We start from the raw sequence: 16,988 nt of genomic DNA on the forward strand, positions 1-16,988 counted from the left end.
TGCTGTCTTTGAAGTGTGGCCCAAAACTAGTAGAGAATGGACAGGAGCTGCCTGATCGGTATGAGAGGCATCGTAGCCTGGAGCCTGTAACCTCCAGGTGACAAGGGAAGAGGTCCAGCTCTTTAAGGAGTGTGTTTTAGGTGTAGACATGAAGTTGGACTCACTTCCGTTTCCTAATTTGAAGTTTTACACTGAGCAAAAAAATCACACACATTCAGATTCTGTGTCCAAACCAAAGTGTAAGGGTAGAGGGAACAGCCTCTTTTCGGGGGGGGCACAGTCACCAAAGAATGTGACTATAGAGTGTCAGGAGTCTAGGGTAAGAGAAGGCAGCCCAGACTATATTTAACTTCCACAATTCCCAGGATTCTAAGAGAACGGATCTCCCCTGCATGTTGATTCCCAGCATCACTCAGGAGGTGCAGCTGTGAGCTGATTGTGTCTCATAGCATGCTTTCCCAGCTGTCTTTTAATGCTTCAATTATGCCAGCTGAGACCCGTGAGACTCAGAGGGGTAACCGTCACCTGGTGCCCAATTCCTAGAGAGTCTTGCCTTTAAGTTGTTGCATGTGTAAACTGCCTGGGGACCAGTGTCTCTGGAGGGAACTGTGTCCGTTTGTACAGGTTTCCAGCAGCGTGGCAGAGCACCTGGCCCACTCACTTCAGGACTGTTCCAATATCCAGGAAATTTTCCAAACACTCTACTCCCATGGATCTGCCATCTCCGAAAGCAAGATTAGAGAGTTCGAGGTGGAAACGGAACGGCTGAATAGGTGAGAGCGGTCTGATGTCTTTCACTGGGAGTGGGCTGCGGGTGGGAGCCACTCCCCGCCTCTCTCTAAAGGTTCGTCCAAACTGGCTTGTGCTCTGTGACCTGCAGTGAGATGGCCAGGCTGGTGGGGCTGAGGCGAGGGGAGCTTATGGCAGTCAGGGTCAACGGCACAGGACTGGGACACACGTCCACATGGGGCTTTGTGCTTAGGAAGGTAGCACAGATGCATTGTATGACTCTGCTGTTACTACTCCAAATCCTTAATAATGTATGAACAAGGGGCCCCGCCTTCTCATTTCACTCTGGACCTTGTGAAGTGTGTATCGAGTCTTGGGAGCCATCCACAGAGAATGTCAAGTAGGTCATAGATGGCTGCCAAGCGTGCGTACAGGCCTGTGCCGCAGAGAGTCACAGTGGGGCGCCCTGGAATGTTGAGTCAGTGTCTGGGGCTGCTTGTGTTTGCCAGGAGGAGCAAAGAAAATGTGCTGGAACCATTCTTGGCACTGGCCCCACATATTGCTCTAATTCTCTGCTTTTTCTGAGGGTTAACTGATTTTCTTTATGCTCAAACAAAAATAGGATGTCCCTACATCCTGTCCTAACTGGTTATGTTTACCACATAACAGCTTTATCGATTCTTCCTGATTTTCTTGCTGTAGACAACTTGTAGTATGATTCTTGCCTCTTGGCAAAGACAAGCTTGAGAGTAATCTCAGTGATGAGGGAGCTGCCTCAAAAGCTAAGTAGTAGTACCATTGCCAAACCTGCTACCCACACTGACTCAGAGTTGTTCCGTGACAGCAGAACGGCCCGTTCAACAGTCTCCAAGAATGATGTGGCTGCCTTGACTGAGCAGTCTGTAGTGAGAGCACAGGAAGAGCTTGGAGGGCTCATAAGCTAATCGAGAAGGAATGTGAGCACTAACTCCCATCTACTGTTGCTAAATTCCATTCCTCTTGTGCTTGGCAAGATGGACTCCTCCCTGATGGGAAGCTGTTTCAGTTCTGGAGAACAAAGGAAATGTGGTGACCCAGGTCATTTTAAAGATTATTTTCTTACATTAGCACGTGCGTGTCTATGTCTGTGTGCATATGAGCACATGAGTACCAGGTACCTGGGGAGGCCAGAGGCAGGCATCAGATCTCCCTGGAGCAGCCAGAGTTGTAGGAGCTTGTAAGCTGCCCAGCATAGGTGCTGGGAATCGTACTTGGATCCTCTGTAAGAACAGTATGTGCTTTTAACTGCTGAACCATCTCATCCATTTTAAATCTTGCACTTAAAAGGTTCCCTTATAAAATCCCAAGTGCTTTACAGCACCAGTCCCGATGATGACCTAGAAGCAAGGCAGAATCACTTTTCTGCACTGGCCTCGAAATGCACAGACCTGAATCAGATATGCCCTTTGCGACAGAATGAAACCATGTGCCTTCGGGGGCCCTGTGCCCTATGTCTTCGGCCTTTAGCTGAAGATCTCTACGCTGGGATTTCAAAGGTCTGCTTTGTTGCGGAACTTGGGGGAGGCACCTTTCTTCTCAGTAGTGAGCACCCAGGAGAGAACAAAGAAGGGTGCTATTTAGTGCTTGAAGCTCAGGTTATATGATGAGCAGCTCACAATGGATGCTCACAGAAAACCTCTTCATGTCCAGCATGAGGATAAGGCTAGTCTCTTGCAAATGAAAAAGAAAAAAAAAACCAAAGGCTTTGAAGTTGAAAGTTAAGCAGTCAAGTCCAGAGCAGCTATTTAACCAAGGCCTGTTGCCCTTACCCTGCTGTCCTGTGCTCATAGCTAGAACTGGGGGCTTCTTAGAAACACTGTGTCCTAATGACTGTTATTTGACTGTTGTTAAAGGCCTAATACTCTTTTTTAAAATGCTAGCCTTTGAGTCAGACTTCTCGGGGTAGGGGAGCATACTTACCCCAAACTGTAATTACACATGTGCACATCTGTGTTCAGCACCTTCTGTGGACTGAGTATGTGGTACGAGAAGCAAATCAAAACAGAGAAGGCCCCTGATCTCATGCTGCTTATATTCTGTTACAAAATATAGATGAAAAGACGCCTCCAGGACCCCGTAAGGATCAAGAGTTATTTATCTGTTATTGTTGTCATTTTGGATGCCGGAGGTTGGAGCCAGGACCTTGTACAAGCTTTCCAACCCTTCTGTCACCGAGCTACGTCCCTTGCCTGAGGTTGTTCTCTGACAAGGGTCTGGTAAGGGGTCTCTAAAGAAGGAAGGTTTGTGTTGAGGTTTTAAGGAAAAGGGAGCAATGATGGCAAGGCCTGGAAGAGTCTTAACCTCCAGGCGGGACGAAGGTGAGGTGAAGGAGGGGCCACACGAAGACCAGTGGGACTGGGGCAGCGAGGCCCTGGAGGATGTAAGGAAGCAAGGCCGGGTACCAGACAGGGGCTGGCAAGGATGCAGGCTCAGATCCCACAGCAGATTTTACTCTTTCGCCTAAATATAGTTAGAAGGCATTTTTAAACGGGGGAGAGCAAAACCTGTTCTGCCGTCTGGAGCTTGGAGGTAAAGGATAGCGGAAGGGGGAGCAGAGCGATGGCTGTCATGGGCCAGGAGACACAGAAACACAACAGGCTCGGAATATGAGAAGCTTCATCCACATGAGGTCTGGCTTCAAGGACGGGTCTCGAGGCTGCTCCCGTGCTAGCTCACGGCGGAGGTGACTGCTAATAAGGGGAAGGTGGAGGAGAGGTTGGAGAAAAGTGTGCTCCCCCTTCACTGTTAAAGCTGGAGGCAGTGCTTGACCCTCCCCAAATGGAAACGCCACGAGGCAGCTGATGTGTGGGACTGACACTCAGAGAGAGGTGTGGGCTAGAAACGATGGGAAGCCATGGAAACGGGAATGCCTCTTGGGAGTCACAGATTGGATAGAATCACCCCTAAGGAGAGTGTTGGCAGAAGACGGGCTCCCTAGCCTGAGCCCCAGGAAATACCAATCCTCACAGCCTTCATAGTCAGAAGACCGGCAGGGGTGTGCTGACCTGAGGGAGGACGGCGTTTCAGGCAGCGTTTCAGGCAGGGATGGTTTACACTCAGCCACATGGAGGTCAGTAGTGGGGGAAAATGGCTTCTAATTAGCAGGGACCACCACACTGGGATTATAAATGAGAGCATAGGGACCATTCAAAGAAGCCAAAAATGAACAAAAGCAGAAAAGCATGTGTTTCTAATACCTTACTCACTATGACCCATAGGAATCTTCATCACTCTTCTAGACAATATGTCCCCTATAGGCAACTCCATGCTCCTCTAAAATTTATGTCTTCCACACCCTACACACCCCACCACCCTCAGGAATCTCTTGCAGTTGGTAAATATCCCAAGTGTCTTGAAGACTTGCTGCTGTGAAGACTGCTAGAGAGTGGCTTCTGTGGAAAAGGAATGACCACACCCAGCTGTCTTAGGGCAGAAAATGGAGAAGCTAATGGGTTTTCATTTGTTTTCTGATTTTTCCTCAAATTCTTTGCTTGGAATATACAGTTAGAATTGCTGGACATCCACTCTAGGAGGCCCTGTGGATGTGGTCACGGGTCCCTGTAAATGGGCTTCTCTTTCCTGCCAGCCAGTCCCCAAATAACCACACAGAGACTGAACATTAAGTATAAATGCTCGGCCGATAGCTGAGGCTTTCTTTTAGCTAGCTCTCATAACTTAGCCCATTTCTATTAATCCATGTGCTGCCCCAGGCTCAGTCACCTCCATGAACCTTCCATCCTGCTCACTCTGTCTCTCATGGTGGTTCCTCAGGCTTCGCCCTTCTTGTCCCCAGCATCCTCTCTGCCCTGAAAATCTTGCCTAGCCATCGGCCAATCAGATTTTTATTAACAATGAGACCAACACATCTTCACAGTGTACAGAAGGATTATTCCTCAGCAGGTCTCCGGTCCATTTCCCACTTTTAGGGACAACCTGGTGGTGTTTTTCCCGATTGCTCACTAATTCACCTTTTGCCAGTGCTCTGTGGTGTGTGGTTAAGAGCACGGGATCTGAGTTGACCAGCCTGGTTAAGCTCCAGGTCAAGGACCATGACCTTTCAGTACCTGTGTCTCCTCATCTGGGTGGCAGGGGTGATCACACCTGATTGGGCAGGCTGCTGGGAGTTTGACCCAGCAACAGCAGCCTCTATGACCACCATGTGGTTTACTGCCTGGTGCATTGTGGCTTGTTGCTCTGAAGTTACTCTGGAGTTACTCTGAAGAGCTGTGGGGTTCTAGAGCCGTTGCTGTCCTTGGTGTTAGAGCCGTGGCCTCACACAGTACAGACACATAGCCGGGTACCAGTCTAATTTGTTATTGTTGTCGTCTTCTGATTTTTAAGTTGGGGGTCTCTCTACATAGCCATGGCTGTCCTGGAACTCACTGGGTAGAGCAGTTGGGGGAGATCCACTTTAACTCTTGAGTCCTAGGATTAAAGATGTGCATATACCAGTACACTCAGCCCTTAGTTTTTATTTTTGATCCACACTGAATTTAGTGATTGTTTTGTGTCAGTTAATACTTGCTAAAATGCCCAACAATGCCATATCATCTCGTGTGTGTGTGTGTGTGTGTGTGTGTGTGTGTGTGTGTGTAGGAAAAGGTAAACACCAAGTGTCTTTCTCAATCATTCTTGCACCTTCTTTTCATGAGGCGGAGTCTCTTACCTGAATCTGGAGCTCGCCAGTTTGGTTAGGCTGTCTGGTGAGCAAACTCCATTGTTTTCCCCCTTTCTTCACCTCCCCAGGGCTAGGATGACAGACAACACCACTTTGCCTGGCTTTTAAGTGGGTGCTGGGGATTGAACTCGGCTCCTCACGCTTTTGCCACAAGAATGTCACTTTACTGAGCTGTGTCTCCAGCCTCCCATATCACTTGTGCATTATCTATGTGTGTGCATCTGTGTGCGTGTGTTTGTCTGTGTTGTGTGTGTGTGCTCATGTGGTCACCTGTGCATGTGTGTAGAAGTCAGGAGTTGACATTAGTCATCTTTGTCTACTGTTCTGCACCTTAGTGTTTGAGATGGGGCCTCTCATCAAACCCTGAGCTCACCCACTGGCTATGCTGGCTGGCCAGCAATCACTGGGAAGGTGCTTGACTCTGGCCCCCACCCACCATCTTCCACAATCCCAGACTTACAGATGCTCGCCACCGTGCCTATGCAGGGACCTACACACAGGTCCTCATGCTTGCATGGCAAGCATTTTATCTGCTGCTCCCCCCCTGCTGTATTATCCTCACATGACTATCCAGCCTATGCATCAGGAAGACAAGCGGATGTCAGATTCTGGCATGTGAAATCAGTGTCTCTTTCTTTGTAGCCGGATTGAGCACCTCAAATCCCAAAATGATCTCCTCACCATAACCCTGGAGGAATGTAAAAGCAATGCCGAGAGGATGAGCATGCTGGTGGGAAAATACGAATCCAACGCCACAGCGCTGAGGCTGGCCTTGCAGTACAGGTAGGAGAGCCAGAGAGCTGGGGACATCCTTGCTATTCCTTTTTTAAAACATTTACCTATTTGTTAATTTATATTTTCATTTACTGTGTGCATGCATGAGTGCATACTTGCCACAGTGCATGTGTGGAAGTCGAAAGAGAACACAAGAATCTGTCTTCTTTTTCTACTGTGTAGGTTCCAGGTTTTGTACCTAGGTCGTCAGACTTGGCCAAAATCGTGTCCACTTGCTGAGCCATCTCGCTGGCCCCATTCTCAGTGTTCTTGTAGCTACTTTGTTGCATGCACATCAGCAGCAATCCTGAACATAAAAGTACAAGCCAGCCTTTTAAAGCTGTAACTAGAGGCTTGGACCTGCGAATAATAGGTTTATATTGACAACCAAAGAGTGCCCCATGGCAATTAGGAGAATCGGATACTAAATGTGGTGGTATTGCTTGGTATGTTCCCAGTAGCCAATTCAGACTAAAGATGAGCTCCTTTGCTAATGCCACTCAAAATATTAGTGTTTGGGGGCCAGCGAGATGGCTTAGTGGGTAAAGGCACTTGCCACCTAACCTGATGACCTGAGTTCTGGCCATGGAACCCACATGGTAGAAGGTAAGAACCCACTCTTGCTAATTGTCCTCTGACCTCCACACATGCACTGCAGTGTCCGCCTCACCACATACACACACACACACACACACACACACACACACACACACACACACACGACCTCTATTCATCTATTCATGCACTGCAATGTTCACCCCACCACATACACACAGAATAAATAAGCATAAAAAATCCTTATTAAAACTTTCAGCTTTTGAGTTATATTTTCATTTGTTCCTTCTGTTCTTTTTTCATAATCATATATTTGCATTGTTATAGGCAGTGCCTTGTATTTCTTGTTATAGTTTTTCTTTGTGTGCTTCCAGTCCTAGAGACTAAACCCAGCGATTTACACAAACTTAGGCATGTGCTATCTTGCCAAGCTGTGCTCCAGGCATAGTTCTTATTTTTATTACCTACCTAGCTACCTATTGTCTGTCTGTCTATCTACTATCTATCTATCTATCTCCATCATCCATCAATTTGTCCATCCATCTATCCAGTTATCCACCCACCCATCCACCCATCCACCCATCCACCCATCCACCCATCCACCCATCCACCCAACCATCCATCCATCCATCCATCCATCCATCCATCCATCCATCCATCCATCCATCCATCCTTCCCCAAGTCAGGGCATGTCAGGGTTTCACTGTGTAGCCTTGACTGTCCTGGAACTTGCTTTGTAGAACGGGCTGTCTGGAAACTCAACAGAGATCTGCTTGCCTCTGCCTCTCAAGCACTGGGATTAAAGGTGTGTGCCACCATACCTGGCCTATTATTTTTCAATTATCTTTTTTAATTTAGAAACATTTTCATCCAATATATTTTGATCATATTTCCCTCCTTCCCCAACTCCTCGTAGATCCTCCCTATCTCTCTAACCACCCAACTTTTTGTTCTTTCTCTCTCTTATGCCCCCCAAAATCTAAAAAGCCCAAAACTCCCTAAAAATGAAAACCAAAATAATCATAAGACAAATAAGACAAAACAATGCCTAAACACACAGTTACTCCTGAGCATGGGGCCAGCCCTGGGGTGTGGTTGACATCTCAGTGACACTTACAGGACACTGATTTTTTTCCCTTTGGGTCTCAGTTGCCCATAGCTTCTTGGTTATGTGGAACCCATGCCCTCTTCTGCTTTCAATGCCATGGGCCTGTCTGGCTTTGACCTGTGCAGGTCTTACACATGCCTGGCATAATTTTAAATACTACTTAATTGTCTGATTGTGGATAGCTGAATCACCTGCAGATTTTATGCCTTTAACTTTGCTCATTTTTCTAAAAGACATTTGAAGACATTAGGCATTAAAATAATTCAACAGTAAATAGCCCAATACAAGTAAGATCTATAGTCTTTTGAACATTTTCCTTGGGGTAAAGTTCCTGAAGCAGGAATTGTAGGTCCCAGAAGATAGGAGTATCTCATGTCTTCTCTTTGCTCTTCTGACATGCCACCAGTTAGTTTCCATTAAAAATAAGCCAGTTTCTTTTTTTTTTTTTTTTTTAGGCTTGTCCCACTAGCTCTTTTATTTATTTATTTATTTATTTATCTATTTTTTTAAATTTAGATAAGAAACAAGGTTGCTTCAGAAGTCAGTTCCAGGTCCCTCTCCCTTTCCCTCCCCTCCTCCCGTGCCCTCCCCCATCCCCCCCCCCGTTATCCCCTCGTTCCCCCAGGGAGGGTGAGGCCCTCCATGGGGGTGTCCATAGTCTGTCATTTCATATAGGGCAGGGCCTAGGCCCTTCCCCAAGAGTTCAGGGTGAGAGTGCACCTCACATTGTTCTATGGGAGTCCAAAGTCCGTGTGTATACTTGGGATGGGTACTGATCTGCTGCCCAAGGCTCAATAGATTACCTAGGCCTCCTCACTGACACCCAGATTCAGGGGGTCTTGATCAGTCCCATGCTGGATTCCCAGGCTGATGCCTGGGATTCAAGAGTTAACCTTTGTCTGGTCAGCTGTTTCTGGGGGTTAAACCAGCCCAGTCTTAATCCCTTTGATCATCAGTCCTCCCTCTCTGTCTGATACTGGCTTTCTTGAGTTCAGCTCAGTAGTTAACCAGCCACTAAATGTAGTTTCTGTTTCCCAGGCTGTCTGGCCATAGGATTGTAGGCTGGCACTCCCCAGATCTATGTCTAAAATCCATATATGAGAGAGTACATGCCATGTTTCTCTTTTTGTGACTGGGTTACCTCACTCAGGATGGTTTCTTCTAGTGTCATCCATTTGCCTGCGAATCTCATGATTCCATTATTTTTTTCTGCTGAATAGTACTCCATTGTGTAGATGTACCACATTTTCTCTATCCACTCTTCGGGTGAGGGACATCTAGGTTGCTTCCAAGTTCTGGCTATTACAAATAAAGCTGCTATGAGCATAGTGGAACAGACATCTTTGTTGTATGAATGGGCATCTTTTGGGTATATGCCTAAGAGTGGAGTTGCTGGGTCTTGTGGTAGGTTTATTCCCATTTTTCTGAGGAATCTCCATACTGCTTTCCAAAGTGGCTGAACCAGTTGGCACTCCCACCAGCAATGGAGGAGTGTCCCCCTTTCACCACATCCTCTCCAGCATAAATTGTCATTGGTGTTTTTGATTTTAGCCATTCTGACAGGAGTGAGATGGCATCTCAGAGTTGTTTTGATTTGCATTTCTCGGATGGCTAAGGATGTTGAGCACTTTCTCAAGTGCCTCTCAGCCATTTTAGACTCCTCTATTGAAAACTATTTAGTTCTGCAGCCCACTTTTTAATTGGGTCCTTTGCTGTTTTGGAGACTTGCTTCTTGAGTTCTTTGTAAATTTTGGAGATCAACCCTCTGTCAGATGTGGGATTAGTGAATATTTTTTCCCATTCTGTGGGCTGCCTTTTTGTCTTGCTGACTGTGTCCTTTGCCTTACAGAAGCTTCTCAGTTTCAGTAGGTCCCATTTATTAATTGTTGATCTCACTGTCTGTGCTACTGGTGTTATGTTCAGGAAGCTGTCTCCTGTACCAATTCGTTCAAGGGTACCACCCACTTTCTCTTCTAAGAGGTTCAGTGTGGCTGGATTTATGTTGAGGTCTTTGATCCATTTGGACTTAAGTTTTGTGCATGGCGATAAACATGGATCGATCCGCATTCTTCTACATGCTAGTCTCCAATTATGCCAGCACCATTTGTTGAAGATGCTTTCTTTATTCCATTGTATATTTTTAGCTTCTTTGTCAAAGATCAGATGTTCGTACGTGTGTGGGTTAATACCCGGATTTTCAATTCGATTCCATTGGTCTACCTGTCTATTTTTGTGCCAATACCAAGCTGTTTTCAGGACTATAGCTCTATAATAGAGCTTGAGGTCAGGGATGGTGATGCCTCCGGACGTTGCCTTGTTGTACAGGGTTGTTTTGGCTATCCTGGGTCTTTTGTTTTTCCATACAAAATTGATTATTGTTCTTTCAAGGTCTGTGAAGAATTGTGCTGGGATTTTAATGGGGATAGCATTGAATCTGTAGATTGCTTTTGGCAGGATTGCCATTTTTACTACATTGATCCTACCTATCCAAGAGCATGGGAGATCTTTCCATTTTCTGAGGGCTTCTTTAATTTCTTTCTTTAGAGATTCAAAGTTCTTACGATACAGGTCTTTCACTTGTTTGGTTAGCGTTACCCCAAGGTATTTTATGTTGTTTGTGGCAACTGTAAAGGGTGATGTTTCTCTGATTTCTCTTTCAGCCCTTTTATCATCTGTATATAATAGGGCTACTGACTTTCTTGAGTTGATCTTGTAGCCTGCCACTTTGCTGAAGGTGTTAATCAGCTGTAAGAGTTCCCTGGTAGAGTTCTTTGGGTCATTGATGTAAACTATCATATCGTCTGCAAACAATGAAAGTTTGACCTCTTCCTTCCCAATTTGTATCCCCTTGATCCCCCTTTGTTGTCGTATGGCAATAGCTAGAACTTCAAGTACCATGTTGAAAAGGTATGGAGAGAGTGGACAGCCTTGTTTTGTTCCTGATTTTAGAGGAATTGCGCTGAGTTTCTGTCCATTTAGTTTGATGTTGGCTGTTGGTTTACTGTATATGGCTTTTATTATGTTTAAGTATGTCCCTGTTATCCCAGATCTCTCCAAGACCTTTATCATGAAGGGGTGTTGGATTTTGTCAAAGGCTTTTTCAGCATCTAGTGAGATGATCATGTGATTTTTGTTTTTCAGCTTGTTTATATGGTGGATTACGTTGATGGATTTTCGTATGTTGAACCATCCCTGCATCCCTGGGATGAAACCTACTTGATCGTGGTGAATGATTGTTTTGATGTGTTCTTGGATCCAATTTGCCAGTATTTTATTGAGTATTTTTGCATCAATGTTCATGAGGGATATTGGTCTGAAGTTCTCTTTCTTAGTTGTATCTTTGTGTGGCTTAGGGATCAAGGTTATTGAAGCCTCATAGAAAGAGTTTGGCAAAGACCCTTCTGCTTCTATTGTGTGGAACACTTTGAGAAGAATTGGTATAAGCTGTTCTTTGAATTTGTGGTAGAATTCTGCACTGAGGCCATCTGGACCTGGACTTTTTTTGGTTGGGAGACTTTTGATGACAGCTTCTATTTCCATAGGGGTTTAGGTCTATTTAAATTGCTTATCTGTTCTTGATTTAGTTTTGGCAAATGATAGCTGTCCAGCAAGTCATCCATTTCCTTTAAATTTTCGAATTTTGTGGAGTACAGGTTTTCAAAGTATGACCTAATGATTCTCTGGATTTCCTCAGAGTCTGTTGTTATGTCCCCCTTTTCATTTCTGATTTTGTTAATTTGCATGTTCACTCTCTGCTGTTTGGTAAGTTTGGACAAAGGTTTGTCTATCTTGTTGATTTTCTCAAAGAACCAACTCTTCGTTGCATTGATTCTTTGTATAGTTTTCCTGGTTTCTACTTTGTTGATTTCATCCCTCAATTTGATTATTTCCTGGCGTCTACTCCTCCTGGGGGAGTTTGCTTCTTTGTGTTCTAGAGCTTTTAGCTGTGATGTTAATTCTCTGGTATAACTGTTTTCCTGTTTCTTCATGTGAGGACTTAGTGCTATGAACTTCCCCCGTAGCACTGCTTTCAAAGTGTCCCATAGGTTTGGGTATGTTGTGTCTTCATTCTCATTGAATTCGAGGAAGTCTTTAATTTCTTTTTTTATTTCCTCTTTGACCCAGGGATGGTGCAGTTGAGCATTATTCAATTTCCATGAGTTTGTAGGTTTTCTGCAGTTTGTATTGTTGTTGAATTCTAATTTTAAGGCATGGTGGTCTGATAAGATGCATGGAGTTATTCCAATTTTTTTGTAGCTGCTGAGGTTTGATATGTTGCCAAGTATGTGGTCGATTTTTGAGAAGGTTCCATGTGGTGGTGAGAAGAAGGTATATTCTTTTTTATGTGGATGAAATGTTCTATAGATATCTGTTAATCCCAGTTGGGTCATTACTTCTATTAGACCCTTTGCTTCTTTGTTGAGTTTCTGTCTGGTATTCTTGTCTAGTGGTGAGAGTGGTGTGTTGAAATCTCCCACTATAACTGTGTGGGGCTTTAGATGAGATTTAAGTTCCAATAATGTTTCTTTAACGAATGTGGATGCCTTTGTATTGGGGGCATAGATGTTCAGGATAGACACTTCATCTTGGTGGGTTTCACCTGTGATGAGTATGTAATGACCTCCTTTATCTCTTTTGATTGATTTTATTTTAAAGTCTAGTTTGTTAGATATTAGGATTGCTACCCCTGCTTGTTTCTTGGGTCCATTTGATTGAAAAATTTTTCCCAACCTTTAACTCTCAGGTAATGTCTGTCTTTGAGGGTGAGGTGTGTTTCTTGTATGCAGCAGAAGGAAGGGTTCTGTCTTCGAATCCATTCTGCTAGTCTGTGTCTTTTTATGGGTGAGTTAAGGCCGTTAATATTGAGGGATATTAATGACCATTGATTGCTCATCCTTCTTCGATTTGCGATGGGTGGAATTATGGGTGGAATTTCACCCCTTTGTTCTTTTGGCTGTTGGTAGAGTGGGATTCTCTAATGCTTATGTTTTTCTGGTTGTAGTTAGCTTCCTTGGGTTGGAGTTTTCCTTCCAAAATTTTCTGTAGGGCTGGGTTAGTGGACACATATTGCTTGAATCTAGTTTTGTCATGGAATATCTTGTTTTCTCCGTCTATAGTGATTGAGAGCTTTGCCGGGTATAGTAGTCTGGGCTGGCACCCATGGTCTCTTAGTGTAGGTAGAATATCTATCCAGGACCTTCTGGCTTTCAGAGTTTCCATGGAGAAATCAGATGTAATTCTGATAGTTCTGCCTTTATATGTTACTTGACCTTTTTCCTTAGCTGCTCTTAATATTCTTTCTTTATTCTGTATGTTTGGGGTCTTGATTATTATGTGGCGAGGGAATTTTTTTTTTGTGGTCCACTCTATTTGGTGTTCTGTAGGCTTCTTGTACCTTCATTGGCATGTCTTTCTTAAGGTTGGGAAAGTTTTCTTCTATGATTTTGTTGAATATGCCTTCTGCCCCTTTGAGGTGGATTTCTTCTTCTTCTATACCTATTATTCTTAGGTTTGGTCTTTTCATGGTGTCCCATAATTCCTGGATGTTTTGTGTTAAGGATTTGTTGGATTTAAGGTTTTCTTTGGTTGATAAATCCATTTCTCCTAGTGTATCTTCAACACTTGAGATTCTCTCTTCCATCTCTTCTATTCTGTTGGTAATGCTTATATTGGTAGTGCCTGACTGTTTGTCCAGCTTTTCTATTTTCTGCCTTTCTTCAGATTGTGTTTTTTTCAATGTCTCTATTTCAGTTTTCAACCCTTGCAGCATTTGCATTGCTTCTTGCAATTTTCTGTTTATCTGTTCGTCTGTTTGTTGCCTTTTATGAACTTTTTGGTTTGTTCTTTCTTCCATTTCTTGCATTTTTTGGTTTGCTTTATGTTCCATTTCTTGGATTTTGTGCTTTGTTTCTTCTTCCATTTCCTGCCTTTTTTGGTTTGTTTCTTCTTCCATTTTTTTCATTTTTTGCTTTGTTTTTTTCTACCATTTCTTGCATTTTTTGCTTTGTTTCTTCTTCCATTTCCTGCCTTTTTTGGTATGTTTCTTCTTCTAATTCCTGCATTTTTTGCTTTGTTTTTTTTTTCCATTTCTTGCATTTTTTGCTTCATTTCTTCTTCCATTTCGTGCCTTTTTTGGTTTGTTTTTTCTTCCATTTCTTGCATTTTTTGGTTTGTTTTTTCTTCCATTTCTTTGAGGGATTTTCCAATATCCTCTTTTAGGGCCTCTATCATTTTCATGAAAGTGCTTTTAAGGTCGTTCTCTTCTGCTTCGTTCCCATTGGAATGTTGGGGTCTTGCTGGTGTGGAGTCTCTAGAATCTGGTGGTGTCATATTTGTTTTTCTGTTGCTGACTGTGTTTTTGTATTGTCTCTTTCCCATCTCTTCTTCTAGTGGGTGCAGAAAGAGCCCCTTACTGGTCTGGGGACCAGAGTTCCCTTTTGGTGGGTGCTAGCAAGTCCAATAATCTGTTGGTTCTTCTATACCTTGTCCAAATGGTGGTCCGTGGGTGGAGAAGAAGAACAGGAATCTGGGGCGCTTAGCCTCCTACCTGGTCCCCTGGACCCTATGCTGGGTCCTGTTGTACCTGATCCGGAACAGCTACTCCCCTGGTCTCCCTGGCTCCTCTAGTTTCCTGGTCTCGTTGGTGGGAGAGAAGATCTGGAGTCTGGGGTGCTTGGCTCCCGCAGGGATTAGGAGCTCTGTGCAGTTCCCAGGCGATCTGTAGGCTCTGGAACACAGGCCGGGAAGCTGGCCTGTTTACCTGATACTGCCGGAGGGACAGCTACTTCCCTGTACTCCCAGCCTCCTCTCGTTTCCTGGTCTCGTTGGTGGAAGAGAAGATCTGGAGTCTGGGGTGCTTGGCTCCCGCCGGGATTGGGTGCTCTGTGCAGTTCCCAGGCGATCTGCAGGCTCTGGAACACAGGCCGGGAAGCCGGCCTGTTTATCTGATGCTGCCGGAGGGACAGCTCAATAAGCCAGTTTCTTAAAGGCATCATGGCACATCGCAGCACTTGGAGACAGGGCCAAGCCTGTTCCACATAGCAAATTCTAGGACAGCCAAAGCAACATAACAAGACCCTGTCTCAAGAAAAAATAAAAAGAAAGGGAGAACAAAAGCCAGTGTAAAAGACTGAAGTTAATTCATTTACGAGTAGTAATCCTTTTTTCTTTCTCACCAGTTTTGATACGTGTTTGTTTTGAAAACTACACTTATTTATTTGGGTGATTTACGAGTAGTAATCCTTTTTTCTTTCTCACCAGTTTTGATACGTGTTTGTTTTGAAAACTACACTTATTTATTTGGGTGATTTACGAGTAGTAATCCTTTTTTCTTTCTCACCAGTTTTGATACGTGTTTGTTTTGAAAACTACACTTATTTATTTGGGTCATGGGTGTTGCACCATGGCGCACACGTGGAGGTCAGAGGACGGTTTGCAGAAGTCACTTCCACTCCTTGAGTCCCCAGACCAAAGGTTGCCAGGCTTGGTGGCAAGTGCCTTTACTCACTGAACAGTTTCCCTGGCTCAACTTAGCACGTTTAAGTCTATCCCTTTTAAAGCTGTGAAACATTTGTTGCTGTCTTCTGAGGTTTGTTCATGTTACCTCCCAAGCCGATTGCCAAAGTCAGAGTGGAAGATTGTATCTTACTCTTGGCATTTTTTACCAATGTTATTTATATAAGACAATGCCAGTATAGTCTTAAGAAACTGTTGTCGCCTCTATATCAAAATCAGCAACCATAATGAGACCAGAACAGGATAGTTCGTACTGGTTTTCAGGTCCCCAAGTAAAACACAAGTGCTCCTTGAACAGCCTTTAGTAGGGGCTACCCTCCACCTTTGGCCTTAGAAGGCTGCACATGAGCACACCCTGAAGGATGAACCAGCCTGGCACCTTCTGCCTGACTGCCCTTGCAGGAAGCTTCGGGCACTGCCAGCTGGTGGTCTGACCTGCTTCTCTACCTCCTGGGAAAGGGTGGTGAACATGAAAACAACCGAACACAGATGGCGCCCCAGCTGAATGGTGTTTAAAGCGACATTTCTCTTGTTGAGCTTGGAGGAACTCATCAGTCAACTGCTTACAAAGGAAACCTTGCTGTGGCTAGCCTCTTGTCCTGATCACATGGGTGTCAGGCCTGTGTGTTCTGCCTCATGTCTGGACATGGGTCTGTTTAAATCACAGAAGCACTGGAAAGGGTGTGTGTGTGTGTGTGTGTGTGTGTGTGTGTGTGTGTGTGTGACAGTATCTCGCTATATATCCATGCTGACCTCAGACTCACCATCCTCCTGCCTTGGGAGATAGAAGTGTGCCCCGGCATGCCTAGCAAAGAGGCTGTTCTTGGGCCCAGCTTGTCTGTTCAGTGGACGATGAGCATGGATAAGAAAGACTTTTTCCTTCTCTTGAACAAGCAAGCTCAGACTCTACAACCTAACAGCATTTCATGAAGCTTCTGTAGGAGTCTGCATTTGCACTTTCTGTGGTGACGGAAACATTCTATGTCTGTGGTAACTAGCAAGCATGTAATGACCACACATGTGAAATATGGCCACTGCGATGGTCCCCAGGAACTTGATAGCCACATACAACTGTTGTCTACTGTACAGTGCATAGAGGTGACAATCATTGTCTCATTAAGGGGAGTTTTAATAAATATCAAGGGTAGCATGACAGGTATGCGGGTCAGGCATCTGTGAGTGACTTGGCTAGCTTTGCCAAGCCTTTGATCTTCTAGGTAGTTCTGAAGGTCATGGGTCAAGCAGGGCTATGATTTCTGAAAGTTTGGCTAGGGTGCTAGGGCCTCCTTTCAAGCAGACTCAGTCTGTAGAGGCCTCAGACCGCCCCCCAACTGTAGGCTAGAAGACTTAGATCCTCTCCATGTGTGTCTTTCCATAGGGAGGCTTAATATAGGGCCCTGGCTGTCTTCCAGAGATGACCCCAGAGAGAAAAGTGTGAGAATGATCAAGATGGAAGTCGTGGTGTTTTAAGAGCTTAATGCTGGGTGCAGCTTACCATCATTTCCATAAGTTTCAGAGATCAGCCCTGCTAGAGTCAAGGGAGAGTAAACGGGACAGAGGGAGAGCATACATACTGGGATACAGATTTAG

The 16,988-nt window shown here is 44.7% G+C and overlaps 1 protein-coding gene across 6 annotated transcripts in view; it reads left to right on the forward strand.

Moving 5' to 3' along the window:
• Nucleotides 1–16,988, forward strand: part of Mcc (MCC regulator of WNT signaling pathway) — a 389,841-nt gene that overhangs the window by 335,433 nt on the left and 37,420 nt on the right. For 5 of the 6 annotated variants that reach the window (XM_040741851.1, XM_005069154.4, XM_040741855.1 and 2 more), the window contains 2 exons: nucleotides 625–773; nucleotides 6,089–6,229. In XM_040741851.1, the coding sequence (XP_040597785.1) occupies nucleotides 625–773; nucleotides 6,089–6,229 (290 nt within the window). The remainder of the gene's footprint in view (nucleotides 1–624; nucleotides 774–6,088; nucleotides 6,230–16,988) is intronic. The other variant, XM_040741852.1, reaches the window with a different exon arrangement.

This window comes from Mesocricetus auratus, unplaced genomic scaffold (assembly GCF_017639785.1).
Source record: "Mesocricetus auratus isolate SY011 unplaced genomic scaffold, BCM_Maur_2.0 Super-Scaffold_6730, whole genome shotgun sequence".
Taxonomy (NCBI): domain Eukaryota; kingdom Metazoa; phylum Chordata; class Mammalia; order Rodentia; family Cricetidae; genus Mesocricetus; species Mesocricetus auratus.